This window comes from Cynocephalus volans, chromosome 1, assembly GCF_027409185.1.
Source record: "Cynocephalus volans isolate mCynVol1 chromosome 1, mCynVol1.pri, whole genome shotgun sequence".
NCBI lineage: Eukaryota > Metazoa > Chordata > Mammalia > Dermoptera > Cynocephalidae > Cynocephalus > Cynocephalus volans.
This window is the reverse complement of record NC_084460.1, coordinates 26,361,213-26,380,482: the sequence shown is the minus strand read 5'-3', so window position 1 is coordinate 26,380,482 and position 19,270 is coordinate 26,361,213. Positions and strand designations below refer to the sequence as shown.

The 19,270-nt window shown below is 49.8% G+C and overlaps 1 protein-coding gene across 4 annotated transcripts; it reads right to left on the bottom strand.

Annotated features, from left to right (window-relative positions):
• Nucleotides 1-606: 606 nt before the first annotated feature.
• On the bottom strand, nt 607-16,937 carry SDCBP2 (syndecan binding protein 2). 4 transcript variants are annotated; one of them, XM_063106722.1, is made up of 9 exons: nt 16,817-16,937; nt 10,964-11,035; nt 10,184-10,253; nt 8,271-8,374; nt 4,462-4,590; nt 3,748-3,923; nt 3,496-3,667; nt 1,324-1,415; nt 607-1,044 (listed from the first exon to the last, which is right to left on the bottom strand). In XM_063106722.1, exons 2-9 carry the CDS (start codon nt 11,015-11,017, stop codon nt 990-992), a joined length of 852 nt encoding a protein of 283 aa, XP_062962792.1. In that variant the 5' UTR covers nt 11,018-11,035; nt 16,817-16,937; the 3' UTR covers nt 607-989. The 4 variants fall into 4 exon arrangements, with proteins under 4 accessions (XP_062962792.1, XP_062962816.1, XP_062962808.1 ...); XM_063106746.1 differs by having other exon boundaries at nt 8,271-8,371; XM_063106738.1 differs by lacking the exon at nt 16,817-16,937 and adding an exon at nt 15,890-16,113.
• Nucleotides 16,938-19,270: the final 2,333 nt, after the last annotated feature.

Below are 19,270 nucleotides of genomic sequence, written 5' to 3'. Positions count from 1 at the left end.
ACCTGCAGCTGACAGCTCTGAATTAAAGCATGAAAACACAGAGAGACCCTCGGCCTGTTGTGTTTATCCTGTGTCATGTTTCTAAGGGGGGAGGTGATGGGGGGCTCCCACTCTCCTCCAGCACAGGGGTCATAGCGTTCACTCAGGGAAAAGCCAAGCAGACAGTAATCTGCTCCAACCTGGAGGGAAGCAGAGAGCTGAGTGCTGGTTCAGTCCTGCCAGGCCCTGCTGCATGGGGCTGGGGCGCCACAGCCCCTGGGGGTCAGGCACAGGGTCCAGAACCACTTTCTTCTGCCCCCAGCTGTCACACCTCACTGGGCTAAGTACACCACATTTTATCCTCCCCAACACCCCCGGAGGAGGGTTCTCAGGCCCATTTTGCAGATGCAGAAGCAGCTGCAGTCACTCAGTGGGGTGCCCCAAAGCCAGTGTCCCCTCTACTAGTCCTGCTGCCCCACAGTCCCACACTGTCCCCCCAGTTCTAGCCATCCCTGAGCCAGACTGGCAGGCATCAGGGAACCAAAGATTCTGGAATTTTCAATTACCTTTGAGCAAGGGATTTTGTTTAAAATTAAATCTTTATTCAAAAGACAGTAAAGGGTTATAAGTATATAGAGCCTGTGACAAAGAGCAAGTAAAGGCAAAGAAAAAATTCTCACAAAGAATGTAGTTTTGTCCTCTCAAAACATGTAACTTTTCCTGAGAGAGGGAAGATCTTGAAAGAGACCAGCTGCAACTTTAAGAAGTGTGTAGCCAGACTGCCTACGTGCCCAGTATTTAAACCAGTGCCTCCGCCCTGGCTGAGTCTGAGGCTCCAAGGAGACTTTTGTGTATCAATGGCACAGCCACACGATCCGAAGTCCACCCACCTGGAACACGCCCTTCAAGACAGCCCCAACCCCAGGCAGCCGCAGCCTGTCATCCGAGGGCAAGGGCAGCTGTCGTTTCCTTCAGGAGGGCGGGAGGACCCGAGCTGCCCTTCTGTGGCTTCAGGCGTCTGGGATGGAGTGGTCCATGGTGTGCTGAAGCAGGGTCGGGGACAACCTGGATATAGTAACAACAACAGTGGCCCAGACTGGCAGCTCCTTCTCTCCGCCCCCACCCCCAGCCCGCCCGTGCAGGCCGTGTGCACCCTCCCTTGCAGTTCTAAGACTTTCAAATCACCAGAGGCCACCGTCCACCTTGCGGGGAGGGAAGAGGGCTTTTGGAGAAAGTGGGGTCTGTGCCCTATGTCAACGCTGAAGAAGCTGGAGTGGCTGAGCCCAGGTGTGCCCTAGGAGGTGGGGAGATGGGGGGGAAGATGGAGGAGGGGTGCAGCCTTACTTTTTGACCATGTGCTCATAGATCACAGTGGGGATGATGGTCAGGGTGACAACGTTTCCAGCCTTGGCCAGAATCTCCGTGATCTCTTTATCCTGCAGAGGAGGAGAGTGAGCAGTTACCCTGGGGGGCAGGGGCCAGGGCAGCTCTGCAGGCCTCTGTGTGGAGGGGTCAGCATGGCCGCTGCTGGAGGACACCTCTGACACCTGATTGCAGGGGCCCTGGGACCCTGAGCCTGTGAGATGAGAGTCCCAGGCAGACACCCAGGTAAGGCCTTGCTTGCGTCAGAACACAGACCTCCTCCAGAGGATTTCCCTGGTCAAATGAACATGGCTCTCCCACCCTCTCCTTGAAGGCCAGCTGTGCAGGCCTGACACATCCCAAGCTTCACAGACGTGATTCTCCTTCCCCTTGTAACAGCTCCTGGAGCTCACTGAGCCCATATTTTCCACCTCCTCTCCCTGTCCCCAGAGACACTTGGGTCATGGCCCCAAAGCACAAAGACAATAACCATCCAATGGGAGACTTTAAGCATACCACCCCCACCCCCCTAGCTCCTGCTGGCCGGCCAGCCTGAGCCAGGGCCACAGGGGTCCTCTTCCTCTTACATCTTGTTGACTGGTGAAAAGAGAAAGGCCTGCAGAAGACATTTAGATCATGGAGAGAATGAGAAACTAAGTCTCCAAGCAAAGTGTGCCAGATGATCCAAACACTAAAGCTAAGGCCATAAAAATGCCTCTGGCCCTTATTCAGAGCCTAGCGACCTTTGTACATATATGTAATCTGGTTATGTGTTTTCTTAGGTATTCCAGAATAAATGGGAGAAGATGTGCTAGATAGGACTAGTCATGGCCACAGGGTAGAAAAAAATAAACCGTGAAAAGATAAGTGATCTCCAGAAGCACAGGTGTCTGGAGCTGCTCAGTAAAGGGGACAACCCAGTCCCTAAGAGCCTCACAATCCCATGGTTTAGTAGAGTTACTGATAAGCTCATGACGATGGCTTGAGCCATCAGTGAGGATGAGAGAATCACATCTTAGAGTGACTGCTTTCCAGAATAGTTAATATCAAGAAACTATAATGCTTTGAAAGGAGTGTATTCACTAATATCAGAAAACTCCAGCTACTCAGAACTGGTATTACTGTACCCAACTTATTAAGTACAGTGGGTTTCTTTTGGATTGTCATGCCTGATCCCAGAGGAAGGGGAGAGGATGTGGCAAGAGGGATCTTAGATATTAGGAAGAGGTTCCTGATCACAAGGGTCATGAGCCACCAGAACCAGCCTCCAAGGAAGGTGGGGCAGAAATCAAGCACAAGGAAGCAGACATGTGACAGAAATGGCTTGGTGATGGCCTTTGTGGAGAGCAGAGAACTGGCCTAAAGACTGTGCCATCCATGGTGTGAGATGCCACCAACCAGGCCACTTCTGCTAGGGAAGCCCCGTCACGTATGCTCTAAAGCTCTGGCTGCAAGAGGAGAAAGGACTCCCACTCTAAATCACAATTGGTCCAGGGTTTGAGCCCTGTACCAGCCATAAGCCAAATCAATGAATAATAAATAAAACAAATCACAACTGGGACTGAGAACCACTCTCAGTCCAAGTGCCACCAAGTCAGGATAAAAGCACTTCCACTTGTTTGGGGACCAGAACTCATGTGACTCATCATTGTTCATCCCCAAGGACACCCACTCCTCATTCCATGTCCACACCACTGACCCTAGATTACCTGCTCCTTCTCATTTTTTAAAAATAAAACTCACCACACACACACATCCTTGAAAAACGAACATAGGTCAGAAATGGATTTCTGAACAGCAATTTTCTAAGATATTTCTATTCCTGACCGTGATCCAGTATGCAAACAGAAGTGCCTCACAGAGCAATGAGGCGTAGTGCGGCCAATAGCCACCTGGGTGCCTGTGTCCTTACACATGTTGTCACCCCCTCTTTCTGTCATGCCTCTGACCACCATGTGTTAGTAACATCAGCTAATATTTATCAAGTACGTGCTACATGCCTGGCACTGTGCTCAGAGCTTAGCTATGTTGTCTTTTTGAATCCTCTCAGCAACCACAGGATGAGGAAGCTGAGGCTTGGGTGGGGCAGCAGCCTGCCACAGACATGAGCCTTAGCACCCAGCAGTCTCCCCAGCCCTGCAATTCCTGGCCTACCTTCAGCCCGATGACATTCTGACCGTTCACCTCGCACACGTAGTGGTTGGTGAGGAGCCCATTGCGGGCCGCAGAACTCCCTTTGACCACAGAGGTGACCTTCCCCTTCTTGATGATGAAGCCAACATGGCCAGCGCTGTCCTTGTGCATGGTGACAGTCCGCTGGAATGGCCTGGTGGGGAGGGACAGTGAGCTAAGTTTGGGGATGTGGCTAGGGTCAGACAGAGAGGTTTCTGAAGCCTGGCTGCTTACCTGTCCCGAACCACCATGACTATCTTCTCGGCCGATGCCTTCTTCACTGCCCGATGGGCTTTGTCTGTACTCCACCCAGCACAGTCACGCCCGTCAATTTGCAGGATCTGGTCCCCAAAGCGCAACCCCACGAGTGACGCGGGGGTGTTGGCCTGGACCAACTGCACAAAGAGCCCCTGGGGGAGGCAGGGCCCAGAGTCACATTGCTAGTCCACCCAGAGCCCAGGCCCCTCCACCAAAACGCTGCTTTCCTCCTGAACTCCAGGAGCCTACAGGGTACCAGGACTACAGCCCTGCAGGGCAGGTGCAATGGCATTCCCGTCCTCCTGGAGAGAAACCCTCCAGCCACACAGTTAGGAAGGAGGCGAGTCAGGATTTCCACCCTGGCGGGAGGCTGCACCCCAACCACTCTGCTGTACTGCCTTTCACAGAGCCATCGGCTTCCCCGGCACCCACTGTCCACAGACAGTCACATGGAAGCCAGATCCCTGTTGGGGAAAGAGGGGAACGGGGAAGCTCTGAACGACGCGAGCCCGAGGACGGGGGGTCCCGCGGGAAGGGGGATTGAGAGAAAGAGCGTGGCCTTGGCAGTTAGGATGCCCGCTCTCCGCCTCGCTTACTGCGGACGGGGTCCCCTGAGCCCGCGGAGGAAGCCCCCGCGCGCTGCCCGAGGCCGGCCCAGGGCCCCTCCGTCCCCGCCCGCCCCCGCCCTACCTTGTCGATGGCCCGCAGCCGCAGCCCGGTCTTGCCGCGCTCGTCCTTGCACAGGTGGATCTCGCGCACCCCGGGCTTGATCTCCGCACGCCGCACGCCCAGGCTGTTCCCAGACACCGGTGCCGCCACCTGTCCGGGGCAGGGGCCCGAGACCGCCGTCTGCCCAGTGCCTCAGGGGTCACCGGGTGGGGACAGGGATGGGGAAAGGAGGATGGAGCGGGCGGTCCCTGGGCCCCCCCCCCCCTCCCCATCACACACTTCCCCGGGCCGGAGAGGGGACGTGGTTCTATGAAGCCATTAGGGGGCGTCAAAGTCCACCCCTAAAAAGCCAGAGAAACGGGGCGAGAAGAGGGGGCGTGGATACAGGGAGGGGTGCTCATTTTCCAAGGAAAATTGATAATCAGGAAAAGATCTCTTCAAAGTCCACTTAAAATAGAAAAAGAATCTCAGAAAAAAATAGTAAGCAATGGGAATAAAAAGGCTTGATATTATGTCCTCAAAAAAATTAAGCTAAAAGTATAAAAATTAATGAATGCTTCTCCCTAAGATGCAGAAAAAGGCAAGGACGTCCACTCCCACCACTACTACTAGACATAGTACTGGAAGACTGAGCCAGAGCAATAAGGCAAGAAAAGGAAAAATAAAGCATACAGATCATAAAAGGAGAAATAGAATCGTCCCTATTTACAGATGATAGTCTACTAGAAAATACCAAGGAACCTAGAAATAAACTCCTAGATCTAATAAATGAGTCAGCAAGGTCATAGGACACAAAATCAATATGCAAAAATCAATTGTACTTCTACATATTAACAATGAACACGTGTAAACTGAAATTAAAAATACAATACCACTTACAATCACTCAAAAAAAAAAGGAAATACTTAGGTGTAAATGCTAACAAAACATGTACAGAAATTGTACGCTGGAAATGACAAAAGATATCAAAGAAAATCTAATAAATGTAAGATCTTTTGTATTCATGAATCCAAAGAACTAGTAAAGCTGTTAATTGTTCCCAAATTGATATACAGATCTAACACAATTTCTATCAAAATTTCTACAAGGTGTTTTGTAGATACAGGCATGCTTATCTAAACTTTCTGTAAGAAGAAAAAGGAATTAGAATAGATAAGACAATTCTGACAAGAAGAAAGTGAGAGGAATCACTGCCAAATTTCAAGACTTAGTATATAGTTACAGGAATCAAGACAGTGTGGCATTGGCAAAGGAATAGACACAAGGATCAATGCAAGGGCTTGCTGGTTAGCTCAGTTAGTTAGAGCGTGGTGCTGACAACACTAAGATGAAGGGTTTGGATCCCCATTGGCCAAAAAAAAAAAAAAAAAAAAAAAAAATCAAGGGAACAGAATAGAAAATCCACAAATAGCCTCACACAAGTAGGTGTGTGTTTTTTGACAGAGCTGCAAGAGCAAATTCAATGAAGGAAGGACTGTCATTTCCACAAAAGTGCTGGAGCAACTGGACAACTATAGGCAAAAATATGACCTTTGACCTAAACCTCACAACCTATACAAAAATTAACTTGAATTCGATCATAAATTTAAATGTAAAACATAAAACTGTAACAATTTCAGAAGAAAACAAAGGAGAAAATCTTCAGGACCTAGGGCTTGTTAGAAATTTGTTAGGACAGGTATGATCCACAAAACAAAAAAATCGATAAGATGGATCTCACCAAAATTAAACTTTTGCTCTGCGAAAGATCCTGTTCAGAGGATGAAAAGATAAGCTACAGCCTGGGAGAAAATATTTACAAAAACTCTAGAATATATAAAGAACTCTCAGAACTTGACTTAGAGAAACAACAAGGTAGAGTATTTAGAAAAAAAGAAAAAAGAAAGAACAATCCAGTTAAAAGATGCACAAAAGATATAAAGAAACATTTTACCAAAAAGAATATACAGATGGTAAATAAGCGCATGAAAAGATGTTCGACATCACTAGCTGTTAGGGAAATGCAAATTAAGACCACAATGAGTCATCACTACACACCGATCATAATGGCTAAAATTAAAGATAATGATAACACTAAATACTAGTGAGGATGTGAAGAAACTGAAGTTCTCATGCACTGCTGGCAGGGAACTAAAATGGTACAGCCATTTTATTGAAGTAAAATAGTTTAGCGGTTTCTTTTAAAAACTTAAAACTGCATTTACCCTATGACCTAGCAATTGCATTCTGGTCATTTATCCCAGGGAAATAAAAACTTAAGTCCAGACAAAAACCTGTACACAAACAGCTTTGTCCGTAATAGCCAAAAACTGGAGACAACTAAAATGTCCCTCAACAGATTAAATACACCCTGGCACATCCACATCGTGGAATATATTCAGCAGAAAAAAGGAACGAATTATTGCTACAGCAACGTGGATGAATGTCAAGGGCATTATGCTGAATGAAAAAAGCCAATCTCAAAGGTCACATACTGTGTGATTCCACTTTTAAAATATTCTGAAATGACAAAATTATAGAGACGGAACACTGCCTAGTGGTTGCCAGGGGTTAAGGAGGGTGTGGAAGAGGAAGTGGTCATGATTATAAATAGATAGCTTGAGGGAGATCTTTGTGGTGATGGAATCGTTCTGTATCTTGATTGCGGTGGTGGTTACATGAATCTACACACAATCTATTTTATGTGATATGTGATATCACAATCTATTTTAAGTGATAAAATGACACAGAACGATGTAAAATGTATAGCCATACATTGTACCAGTGTAGAACTCCTGGTTTTGATACTATATTATGGTTATATAAAATGTAACCATTGAGGAAACTGGGTGAAGGGTATAGGGACTTCTCTGTTCTATCTTTGCAACTTACCGTGAACCTATTATTATTTAAAAAGAAAAAATTAAAAACAATGAAAAATTCTTAAATTATAAAAATGCATTTATCATCTTATATTTTTATCCAGATTTAGGTCAAATGCATTTATGTCCTAATTATTGGAACAAGTAATGATTAAAGCGGAGTTATACACAACATGACCTTCTTTGTTTCATGTCTGCATTTCACAGCATGACCAGCAAGTAGGAGAAACACCCCAAGGTGTCACCAGTTTTTCTCAGGGTCCCACATGTCCTCCTTCTTGTCGATTTTCTCCTGTCAGATCTTCATTTGCCAGTGACTTTGTATGTGACTGTGGCAGTTCTCCATCATCACCTCCACCAACTTCATGAAATCCTCTGGCCTCAGCAGGATTCACAGTTGTATTCTGCCATTGATGTCATTGGCTCAGGGAAAGGCTGGCAGACAAAGACTCTGACAGATAGGACACAGGGATGCTAGAGCTAACTGGATGGGGTTTGAGTGGGGACTGATTCTGCAAGTGAATATATTTTCAGTAGTGAATATTTCTGTATTATGGTTTCTTTTGCTCCCAAAGCCATGGAAGTAGGAATCAAGCATTATTGTTGAATTTGGGGACTGGATCTGGGTGACAAGCTCCTGCCCTCTTGGCTCTGCCTATCCTTGCTTTCCTGAGTCCCAGGAAGCCCAGTGTCAGACACTCCCAGGCTCTGGCTGGGTTTCAGGCCAGCAACCTGAAGCCACAGGTCAAAGAGCACACCCTGGCATGAAACTGTGAAACCATGAAACCTCAAAGAGCTTTTTGTGAAGACTCAGAATGAAAAGTGCCGTCAAGAAATAGAACCGTTGAAGGCTGGGGAAAGAGGAGATTCAAACACAGAGAAAAGGGAGGTCCGTTTAAATGGCAAGACCAAGAAGGAAAGAGGGCTGGGACAGGCTGTGCCCATGCTGGGCAGGAGACAAATACCTACACTGTCACCCTCTGGAATCTGAGGCAGGCTCTGCTGGACTTCTTGGCTGGAGAGGGAAAGTCCCATATAACTTTCCAATTCTGCCAGGTTTGGGTACAAAACTGCTGGGGAAGGGAAGGAAGGAGGAAGAAAGGCGTTAGTCAAGCGCACGTGCATCGCCATACCTGCCTGGATCCTGTGTGGCTGCTCAATTTTATTAAGAAATGGTGCCTGGGAATGCTGTTTATTCCTGAGAATGCAGGGTAGCCCTGAGAGCACTGTGAATCTCCAGGAGCACTCGCAGGGGACATGGGTCGACTCCTCAGAAGGTCTGAGGTGCTGGGCGTTTGCCTTGTGCAGGAACAGCAGGGTACAGCAGGGGGAGAAGAGTCCCTCAGGTACCGCTTTGATATTCAACTCAGCTGGCTTTACTTGGCACGAGCCAGACACCTGCCACAAAGCATAGTGCTGGTGCTAGGGCCCTGAGGGATCCACAGGCTTTGGCGGGTGTGTGGCCCAAGGGCGTTATCTGGGAAGACCACCGCCCACCAGCACAGTGCGGAGGGGAGGAGCGGGACCTGAGTGCAAGCCTGCTACCCCAGGACCTGAATCAAGACTGCCTCGAGCAATTCTGGGGCCACCACCAACATCCTGGTCTCCCCATGGTGCTTCTACGGTGGCCCCAAATCAGGAAGCTACTGCCCTCACTAAGCTGGTTTCCCCAGCATTCCCCTCAAAGGGTTTCAGTGAGGGCGACGTGTACATACAGCCATTGCACAGTGGCAGGCAAGAGGCAAGTGCTCAGAAACGGCCAGAAGAGCTGAGGCTGTGTCCTCAGGGACAGTGCTGCCCGCAAACCCAGGCAAGCGGGCCCTGCTGCAGCCCTGCACATGGGAGCACCCCCCAGACACCTCTAAGTCCCTCCTGGTGCCTGGGACCCTCTAGGACCAGCAGTGCTGTCTGGGGGTGTGATCGTCTGAATACTTGTGTCCCCCATCCCCAAATTTATGTGCTGAAGCTCCAACCAACCCTCAGGGTGGCAGTATTTGGACATAGGGCCTCTGAGGAATAACTAAGGTTAAATTAGATCATAAGTGTGGGTCCCTAATACGCTAGAATTAGTGTCTTTATAATAGGAGACACCAGAGGGTCTCTCAGTCTCTCTCTCTCACTCGCTCCCACTCCCAAGCACACACGTGCACTGGAGGAAAGGCCAAGTGAGGGTACAAGGAGAAGGTGGCCTTCCATAAGCCAGGAAGTGAGCCCCACCAGAAACCAAATTGGCCAGCACCTTGATCTTGGACTCCCAGCCTCCAGAACTGTGAGAAAATGGATGTCTGTTGCTTAAGCCACCCAGCACATGGTATTTTGTTATGGCAGCCTGAGGTTCTGGCTCCTTCTCTCTGACCCTCCACTGCTGTCTTCTTCTCTTTCCACCCCATCCCAGGGTCAGCCCCACATCCAGAAGGGAGGCCTGGCAAGTAAGTGGCTCCATCCCTCTGACCAGTGTGGTATTTCACTCCTGGGATCACGAGAGACTAGGTCACCAGAATGGTGCTGATGTGCTGATGTGGGATGCCTCAAATCGTTTATATAGACAGAGGCCCCACAAGTGATATCATGCTCTCGAGGCAGAATTGCTGGAGGCATTAGAGCAGCCAGGGCTTCCCTGGTTCTCTGTGCTGGGTTTGGAAGGATGAAAAGGAGTTAACCAGGCATCAGGAGGGAGGGGCGCATCCTGGGCAGAGGCTCTGGGAGACAAGGTGATGTGGCCCAGGCTACCCAGGCAGTGAGAGGCGGTGGCAACTGGGAGCCTGGGTACTGCCCTGCCCTCTGTAGTGTTGGCACTGCCATGCTGCCCTGATGATTTCTGCACAAAAGGGCTGGGCATCCAGTCACTCTCAGCCAGGGGTACCCCACCCTGACTCACTCACCTGAAGGCTGGGGTATGGCTGCTCCCTGGATGGGCAGGGAGGGCATCCTGGGTGAGGCTCTGGCCTGGGCCTGGAGAGGGGCAAGGAGTGCCAGTTAGCTGTGTCTGAGACCCCCAGAACTCTCAGAGCTTGGGGCTCCCAGAGGCCAGGGGTCCAGGCATTAGTTACATAGGTGGGCCTGGACTAGGGGGTGTCCACAAACCCTCAAGGCTCAAGGTCATATGTAAATGTGGCCTCTGCAGATGTGCATCTTTCTGGGAGGAGGTTCTCCTGGGGCCCATGACCTCCCAAATGTCACTATCTGTTTATTGCAGCCAGAACACCAAGACCCACCTCTCAACCAAGTTCTCAGATGAAAAGTTCCAAATTCTCAAAACCCACTGGGACCACAGGGTGGTGGGAAGAAGAAAAGAAGGGGCTACTGGGGGCTGAGCAGGCCAAACTCCGTGCCCACTGGGTTTGCTCTGAAAGCCTGCCCTAGAGCATGGGCCTATCCACACAGGGACAAAGGAAGCACTGGGACAAGGCAGAGCTCGAGAGGGCCATGCCCGCTGCTGCTCAGTCTTTCCCATTCCTGCTGTAATTCCACTGGCCTTGGCCTCTGGACACCTTCTCTGCCCAGCAGGCCCTGCAGTGGGGACCTGCATGCCCTGGGCCTATTGAGAACGCCCAAGGGTCCCCAACACCCATCACCTGCAAGGGCAAGACTCCCTTAGTTTCCCTGCGATGATCTTCAAGGCCTCCATCAGGGAGCCAGGCTAACAGGGCCTGGTGGCTTACCTGAATAACTTGGTCCACCTTCAGGTCCTCCAGAGATGGGTACAGGGCAGACATGGTTGCTCCTCAGATCACCTTGCAGAGCACGGAGGGGGAGGAGGGATGAGGACGCAGCTCGTACCCTCTTGAGAGGGAGCATGGACGTCGCCTCTGACTGTGTGCGCCACACAGCACTCTCAGATATGAGCAAGATGTCAGGAGGCATTACATCCACCTTAGAGATGGGGGAGCTGAGATTTGAACCAATCTGTTTCCCAAGCTCCTGGTCTCCATGCACAAAATTCCACCCTACCATGTTTGACTGACTCTGGGCTTTAGAACACAGGCTCAGGGGACCACCCAGGACATGCAAGCCAGGAATTGAGGATTAGGGGCCACATTGTTCCCTGCCATGTTCCAGAAGTCAGATAGGCTAACAATGTCTGATCATTCAAGACCTAAACTCAATCAAGCAAGTGTGCATTGAGTACCCACTGCATGCCAGGCCTGCATTAGGGGTCTGCACAGCAGTGTCCCACAGCAAGTGGGTTGAGATTTAATATTAAAACACAGAGAGGGCAGGGCACTTTAGAATTCCTTTCCCCACCCCAACACCTCTGTTCACCTCTGAATATTTGAACTCCACTGTATACCACCCATTTTGGGCCTCAACCCTTTCAACTCTTGATCTTGGCCACAATGAACACAGATCAATGGAAATTCATAAACACACGCACAGACAAACGATAGCAGAATTTAAACACTCAACAGAGCATTGCTCAAGAGGAAGGAGGGAGAGTTGGGGTGAGGAGTGCCATGAATGTTTACTAAACACCTTCTAATTGTGCCAGGGGAGAATAGAGCAGGGCCCCTGAGCAGGTGTCCACAGAAATTCAAAGGAATTATTACCTCTTGAGAAATGCTTTCTATCCTTCCTAGATGAAATGCAGGGAAAGAGAAGTTTGTCTTTCTAGATTCTTCCCTTTACCCACTAACCACTGGGTCTATCACACCTCCCAGCCTATGCTGAGGCAGTCCATTCCATCTGGATCCCCTGCCCCATCTCCTTGTCACCCTCAGTTTCTGTGGGACAGGCCTCCCCTGGCTCCCAGGCAATGAAGTCACTGCCCATCCCAGCCAGGACTTTGCCCTCTGGGCCAGCCTCCTACCTTGGACTCATCAATTGTCCTCAGTCTGTCTTCCCAGGTGGACTGCAGTTCCTTGGGGTCAAGTTGTGTCCTTTTCACCCCACTGGGCCCACGTGACAGGTGCACACAATAAAGAATAGCTAGTCTTGGCACAGGGAACTGAGTGGGCTGTGCAGAGGTGATGTGACTCCAGCCCCCCTGGGATCAGATCTGCTGGGCACCTCCCTGGGAGACCCACTGACACCGAGAACATCCTCCTCCATCCCTGCTCCTTCCCCTCCTTCTGCACCTGCTGCCTGACCTCTGCATCAGCCTTGACCCCGCCCCCACCGTCCCTTTTAATGTCACCAAATCCCATCTCTCCCACATCTCAAGTTGTGCAGACCTCCATCACCTTCTGCCCCTCCCCAGGTGTCACAATATCCTCCAAACAACTGGCTGCCACCCCTCTTGATGCTGTCCAGATGACAGCCACCAGGCCCTTTCGACATGAGGCTGGGGTGTCATGCCCCTGCTGAAAGCCCCCAGTGGCTCCCCAATGTCCTCAGAATCTAGCCTACATTCCCTAAAGTGGCTCACAGGCCTTCACAATTCCACGAGAGATTGGAACTGGTGGCCCACGGGCTAGATGTAAACAGATTTTATTTGACCTTGTAGAATACATTAAATGTCCAAATCAGTGACCTTAATGCAAAACTCAAGGAACTGCACTTAATAATCTAATTTCCCACTGCTCCTGAAAAATAGGAAGCTTCAGAAACCCTGGTCTGCAGCAGAGTAGCTACAGCTGAGTGGCAGCAGACTCCAGCGTGCCCCAGGTCCCACCACTCCAGATTGTCTCTTATACCCAGACCACTTTACTCACTGGCGCTGAGTCCCAACAGACATTTGTTTGCAACCCCTGCCTAACTCTACAGCTTCATTTCTTGCCACGAGTCCTTCTCCCAACCCCCACTTTCAGCTCCATCCACAATGAGCTTTCAGATCTTTTCTTTTCTTTTTTTTAAAGATGAGCGGTAAGGGAATCTTAACCCTTGACTTGGTGTTGTCAGCACCACGCTCTCTCAAGTGAGCTAACCAGCCATCCCTATATAGGGATCTGAACCCATGGCCTTGGTGTTATCAGCCCCACACTCTCCCAAGTGAGCCACAGGCCGGCCCCTACTTTCAGATCTTTGAATGAATCTAATTCTCTCATGTTCCTCTGCATGTGTTATTCTATCTGGAATACCCCTCCACCCCCCACTCCTTCCCTGGCTAACTCCTAGTAATTTTCAAGTGTCAGACCAAAGGACCCTTCTTGCAGGAAGCCTGCCTTGATTTGTGCTCCCCCCAGGCCCCACTCCATGTCCTTAAACCTGCTGATTACTCTCTACTCCTGTAGCTGCCTCTTTGTCTGTCTCTACCTCATTAGATTGGGAGTTCCAGGAGGGCAGGAACTGGACCTTCTCATTTGCTGTGGAACATCTAATCCCCAGCATGGAGACTAACTCAGTAATACTGCCAGAAGCAATGCATTCTGCCTGGGCTTCCACTTTTCTCCCCGTAAAGTAATGCTCTGGTATCCTAAGGACACCCACCTTCCTAGGATGAAAACAAGGACCAGAGGTCCCAAATGTGTTTTGTTTGCCTCTTGCAGTCTCGTTTTATTTTTTAAATTCGAATTATTGCCAACATCTAAAAATCTTGAAAAATAAAATTCTTCATTTCTAACTTGTATTGAAAAAAAATCAAAGTATTTGGCAAGGGAAGAGCAGGAATCATGCGTGGCAACACTCAGCCAGGGCTGCACATGCTTTCCTGTTTCCCAAAGTGCCCATCCAGCCCTTTGCAGATTCATATCGCCTGCCTGGCTCCTGGAGGTAGCCAGTTCCAGACCCTTGCCCTACACTGGCTTCTGGGACAGAAATGACCATCCCAAGAGAACAAGAATTTCCTAGGGGAAGACGGAGTCCGAATCTGATCAGCTGGCCTTTACCTGTGGCCTTCCCCACTAAGCACACACCCTAGGAGAGTTTTCATCTTGGGACAGTCCTCAGCAGTCACTATCTGCCAAAAACATACCCTGCCACCAGGATCTTGCCTGAACAGCAGATGTGAAAATAAGAGGCTACCCCTGCCCTGCGTCTTCTAACCTTTAAGCAGCAGAGCAGTTATATTTTGGGGAGCTGTCCTCTGGAAAACAGAAAATCAGAGATCCATTTCCTGGAAATTGCTCCCAGGCCAGGACCACACAATCGTTTCTGTGTCTGGGACTCCTTCACCACTCACACTTTCTCTGAGTCCCAACTTTGTGCTGGACTCTGGGGGAGTCAGGAAGCAGGTACAGCCCCGCCTTGTAGCAGTTCATCTTGTGGGGAATGGCTCCCCACCAGCAAATACGATCTGTGTCTCATTCAATCATCCAGCTATCCATTCAAAACACCTGAGTGTCTACTGTGTGCCTGGCACCTTGGACCTATTTTGGTCCTACTGGTCCCTCTGCTTGGCACACCATCCTCCTTGGTGTGATGCTCCTTCAAGGCTCAGTTCAGATGCTACTTGTCTGGTCGACTTTTCCAGGCTGTGTGATCCCTGCCAGCTGGCTGGGTCATCTTGCGTATTCCAGCCCTGACCTGTACTGTCCCTACTGTCAAGCTATTTATCGTATTATATGACTATTATCTAAGTATTTTCTCACACTGAGTCCTACTTCTCAAGGGCAGGGACTGTGTCCTGTTCAATATACCATCCCTCCCCAGCAAGACAGTGCCTATCACATGTACACTGGCAAAAATTATTTGATTGAATAAATCAGTGGTTTTCCAAGAAACAGACTGGAAATTTGTGTGGACATTTTGGGGTGTCCCGAGACTGGGGGTCTCTACTAGCATTTAGGTGGCACAGGGCAGGGACCAGACTCATTGTATAGGAGACTCAGACTCCTTGAGCAGGGACCCAGCCTCCTTGAACAAGACAGTTCACCACAATAAATTGTCCTCTGTCCTGCACAACTTTCAAATGTCCTGCCAAACCTTCATTTAGGAAAAAAATATGTTTGTCATCTGTCTTACATACAAACATAATTTAACTTTTCCCCGGTTTTAATATAAACTAAATTTTCTAGAAAACTATAGACCAGGTTACTTGAGGGAAGTTATACTTTGTTTAGTTCACTATTTTGGAAAATCACTATAGACCATGTTTCCCACAGGTGAGGCACCAGAACAGCATGTCCATGTCTGTCTGCATTAGTAGCAGGATATAAATATATTTAGCCTTTGACTCAAGATGCCAGATATAAACTGTTGGTAAAATTCGGTTGAATATTGTCATCTATTAAATCCAAACTTACTCATGTAACTTAGGTAGAAGCATCATCTGGTGTAATCCAGTCTGAGCTTTTACAACGGGATATACATATTCTATTATTATGAATTATTCACATTTCCCTCACTTCTGTATAATAAAAACAGGTTGATTTTTTTTTTTTTTTTTTTTTGCCCGGGAGAACAGTCTCCTAGGGACAAACCCGCCCCTTCCCTCGGCCTCAACTTCCCGCTTTGGGAAATGGGAGCAGCCAGGCACAAATTTCATGCTCTGGGGCACCCGAGAGAGGCCCAACGGCCCCTAGGGCCTGTCCTCCACACCGCGCCTCAGTTTCCCCAGTTATCAATGATCTCCAAACGACCTCTACTCCGACCCTCCTGCCTCTCCAAACCCAGCCAGCACCGAGGTCTCCCAATTGCTATGGGCTACGGCGCCTGCGCAAAGACTCCACAAGGCTGCGCCTCGGCGTCTGGGGCGCATGCGTCTCGATCACCTCGGCCCGCTCGCGGTTAAGGGTGTCTCCCAGGATGCCCCGCGGCTGCGAAGCAGAAAATGGCGGCCTCCTAGCTGCGTGGGTTGCTGGCCCGGTGGGTTACCAAAGTGCACCCGGCCCCGTGCTTTCTCCAGGCGTCGGTGGCTGGCACTGGCATCCACAAAAAGAGATCAGGTAAAGCAGTAGAGTAACGGATAGGAAAGCTCGGTCGGGCTACGCGTCCCTTTTTTACCGGATTGGATGCTGCGCAGGTCAAATCAAGCTTTAAAGGGGACGAGTGTCCCCTCGCCTCACCGGCTGTGGCCTCTGAGCGCCATTTGTGGTCGCTGAAGGAGGGGGTGCGGTTGAGCCACCCCCTCCTGTCTTACAAGATTCTGTACTGAAGCAGCCGTGGGATAGGAGAACAAAGTCCACATTCCTGCGCTCCCCGCTGCTTGTTGCTCGTGCTGAAAAGGAAGCCCCCTCATTCCTTATGGTTTTGGAAGCGCCTTGAAGTCCCTGTGTATTTCCTACCCGGTGTGTCGTCATCCTTCCTTCCTTCCACCCTCTCTCACCCAGTTTTCTTGCCTGGCTCCGACTCCTGAGCTAGTGCTGAGCTGAAAGTGCCCGGCCCCACTCCACGTAGATTCACCCCGGGTCCCATCCACCAGTGACAGTGATTGGGCCGCTGCTGCCCAGGGAAGGAACTTGAGCTTGGCCAGGCCCATCAGTTCCCACAGCGAAATGGGACCCACTGCCTGTTATAAAGGACTCTGGCAGTTGGGTCTGTCGGGTGCAGGTAAAAGGTCAGGACAACTAGGAAGTCCTAGAGAAAAAGGAAGACCCTGACGAGACTGTGGTGGAGGTTCAAGCTATGGGAGTGGAGTGTGTTATTCCAGGGATCAGGAGGCCCAGGCTTGTGAGTCTAGCTGCCTTCTGGATGCTTACCTCCTGCAGGTTATCCGTACCGGTCTCAGTTTTCCCTGGTTGTGCTGCCCCTCCACAAACCTCCCGCAAAATCCACCCCATGGGCTAAGCTGGAAATCTGAGAACTGTCCTTGGATCCTGCCTTTCCTTTCTCTTGAAGCCATATCCAGCTCATGCCTTCAGGATAAACCTCAAACTTCAACCTGACACTCAAATTTCCATGACCTGAGTCCTGGTAATGCCTCCGGTCTCACCTCCTCACTCTTCCACACTCACTATGCATTTTATTCATTCCAAACTGCTTGCTGGTCCTAACACTCAGCCTGCTAGTTCATGCCCCCATGCTTTGGCAGGTGCTGTTCCCTTTGTCTAGAGTGCCACTCACGCCTTCTCCCTCCTTCTTGCTCATCTGGTGGACTCTTCCTCCTTCAATTCTAAATCATCTCCAAAATCCTCATGCCCACACATACCCACGGAGATTGGCAAGCCTCCCTTCTCTAGATCACAGCCTCTCATATTCATTCATTCCACAAACATTTAAGCACCTACTATGAGCAAGGCCTTCTGCATTTCCTGGGTTGGATTTCCACTGTGCTATATTTGTTTGCCTGTCTCCCTCACTGCTCAGGGAATGTCACTCATCTGTAAATACCTAGTGCTGAGCACAGTCTGGCACACAGCGGGTGTCCAGTTACTATTTCATAAAGGAGTGGAAAAGCAAACACAAGAGGAAGAGAAAAACCTAAATATACAGTCTTCCTTTCCATTCTCACCTCTGTTTACAATCAATAAATGGAAAATCCTTTGAAGAAAAACCCTCGGCCTAGAAGATGAGAGATAACATTGGCCTTATGAAGTAAATCTAAAGGCTGGTAGGCTCCTTCCATTTGACAGCGGAAGAGTTTGCTCAGTTTTATGCTCATGGTTCCCTGCAAGTAATTGGCTCCTCTGAAAGGAAAAGTACCCATCTAACCCTTCTCCCAGAGGAATTTTCCTCTCCCACAGCACTTTCCAAATTTCCATCCCTGAGCTTCTGTACTTTTTGATATTATAAGCAATAACAACACCCACAACAAACCAGCAATCAGGTCCTCAGAGATCAGAGGGCTGAAAAAGGGTCTTCAGCCCCCATCTTTGAACTTAGAATGAGAACATTTCTTTGGAACACTTTGTTCCAAAGAACTAAAACTGTGAGACTCCCACCTGTTCCTGTGGACAACTCATCCATCCTTCAGAAGACGGTGTGCGGGAGGGAAGCGTGGGTTAGAGTGTCAGAGGAATAGCTCTTGGAAGGCCAAATTAGCCCAGGGATATAGTGAGTTGGAAAGAAAAGAGTCTGTTGCTAGGCCACCAGCATGTCCCTCCCTCCCTCCCGCCAACTCCCTCCCCCGCCCCCCAACCAAGGCTGTACTGCCGGGCTAGAGAAAAGCTCTGGACTTCAGGAAATGCAGGTACTGCTGAACCCAGGCTCAGGAGAGGCAGGGCAGGAGCAAGTACTTTGCGGGGAGGCAGAATTGGGGAGCTGGGCCAGTTCTTATTCTCTAAAAACTGGTTGCTTCATCTGGAGACTGTAAATAGCCCAACAGTTGGGAGAACTGAATGAGATAATGGACATATGCCCTGCACCCAGCAGGGTCTCAGAGAATGGGGCTTAAAATGAGCCTGCTATGTGCTGGCAGGCACTGTACAGGCTGCTTTACAATACAGTGGCTTAAGCTAATAACAATTACAACACCATCACTTGTGACCCAGCATTTCCTCTTGGAGGAATTTGTTACAGTGACGTCCCAGGGCCTCAGGTTCCTGAGTGATGACTCAATTCCTCAGCAGGATTTCTGATGTATTAGCAGAAAGTAGTTGATAGAAACAGCTTCAGGGCAGAGGGACGGTTCCTTGTGGAAGAAGGCTCTTTGTCTTCTGCCTCTAATTTCAGCTTTCCTGGCCTTTCATGGGCCCACCTCAAGGAGCAAAGCATGGGTCCTACTTCCTTGAGCGCAGTCATGGGCACTCCTCAGAAGGAACAAGGGGCCTTCATGATGTCTGGGTGAATAAAGTCATTCAGCCCTCAAACCTGGCCCAGGGTGGGGGTCAGAAGAGGAAACCCCAGTTCATACTTCACTCCCAGAGCGAAGCACATTGGAAGGAGACTGCCTGGGGAATCCCAGAAGGGTCGAGGCAGGGAGGGCAGGAGACAGGGTGAGAGCAGGTCTTGCTCATCCCAGTCCCAGCCAGGGCCCCAGCTCTTACCTGCAGGTCTTGTGCTGCTGCGTGTCCTTCTCCCTAGAAGGTGGTGGCCCTAGTCCCAGCTGGGTTCCTGCTCTGGGAAGGGTAGTGCCCGCCTCCTGCTCAGCTGACTCACCTTGGACTGGGATGGGCCCAGGTAAGTCCCTATGATTGTGTAAACAAGGCAGGTCCCCAGGCCCAGAAGAGACCTTTGGCCTCAGTTTAGATTTGGAAGTGAGGTTAGGACACACA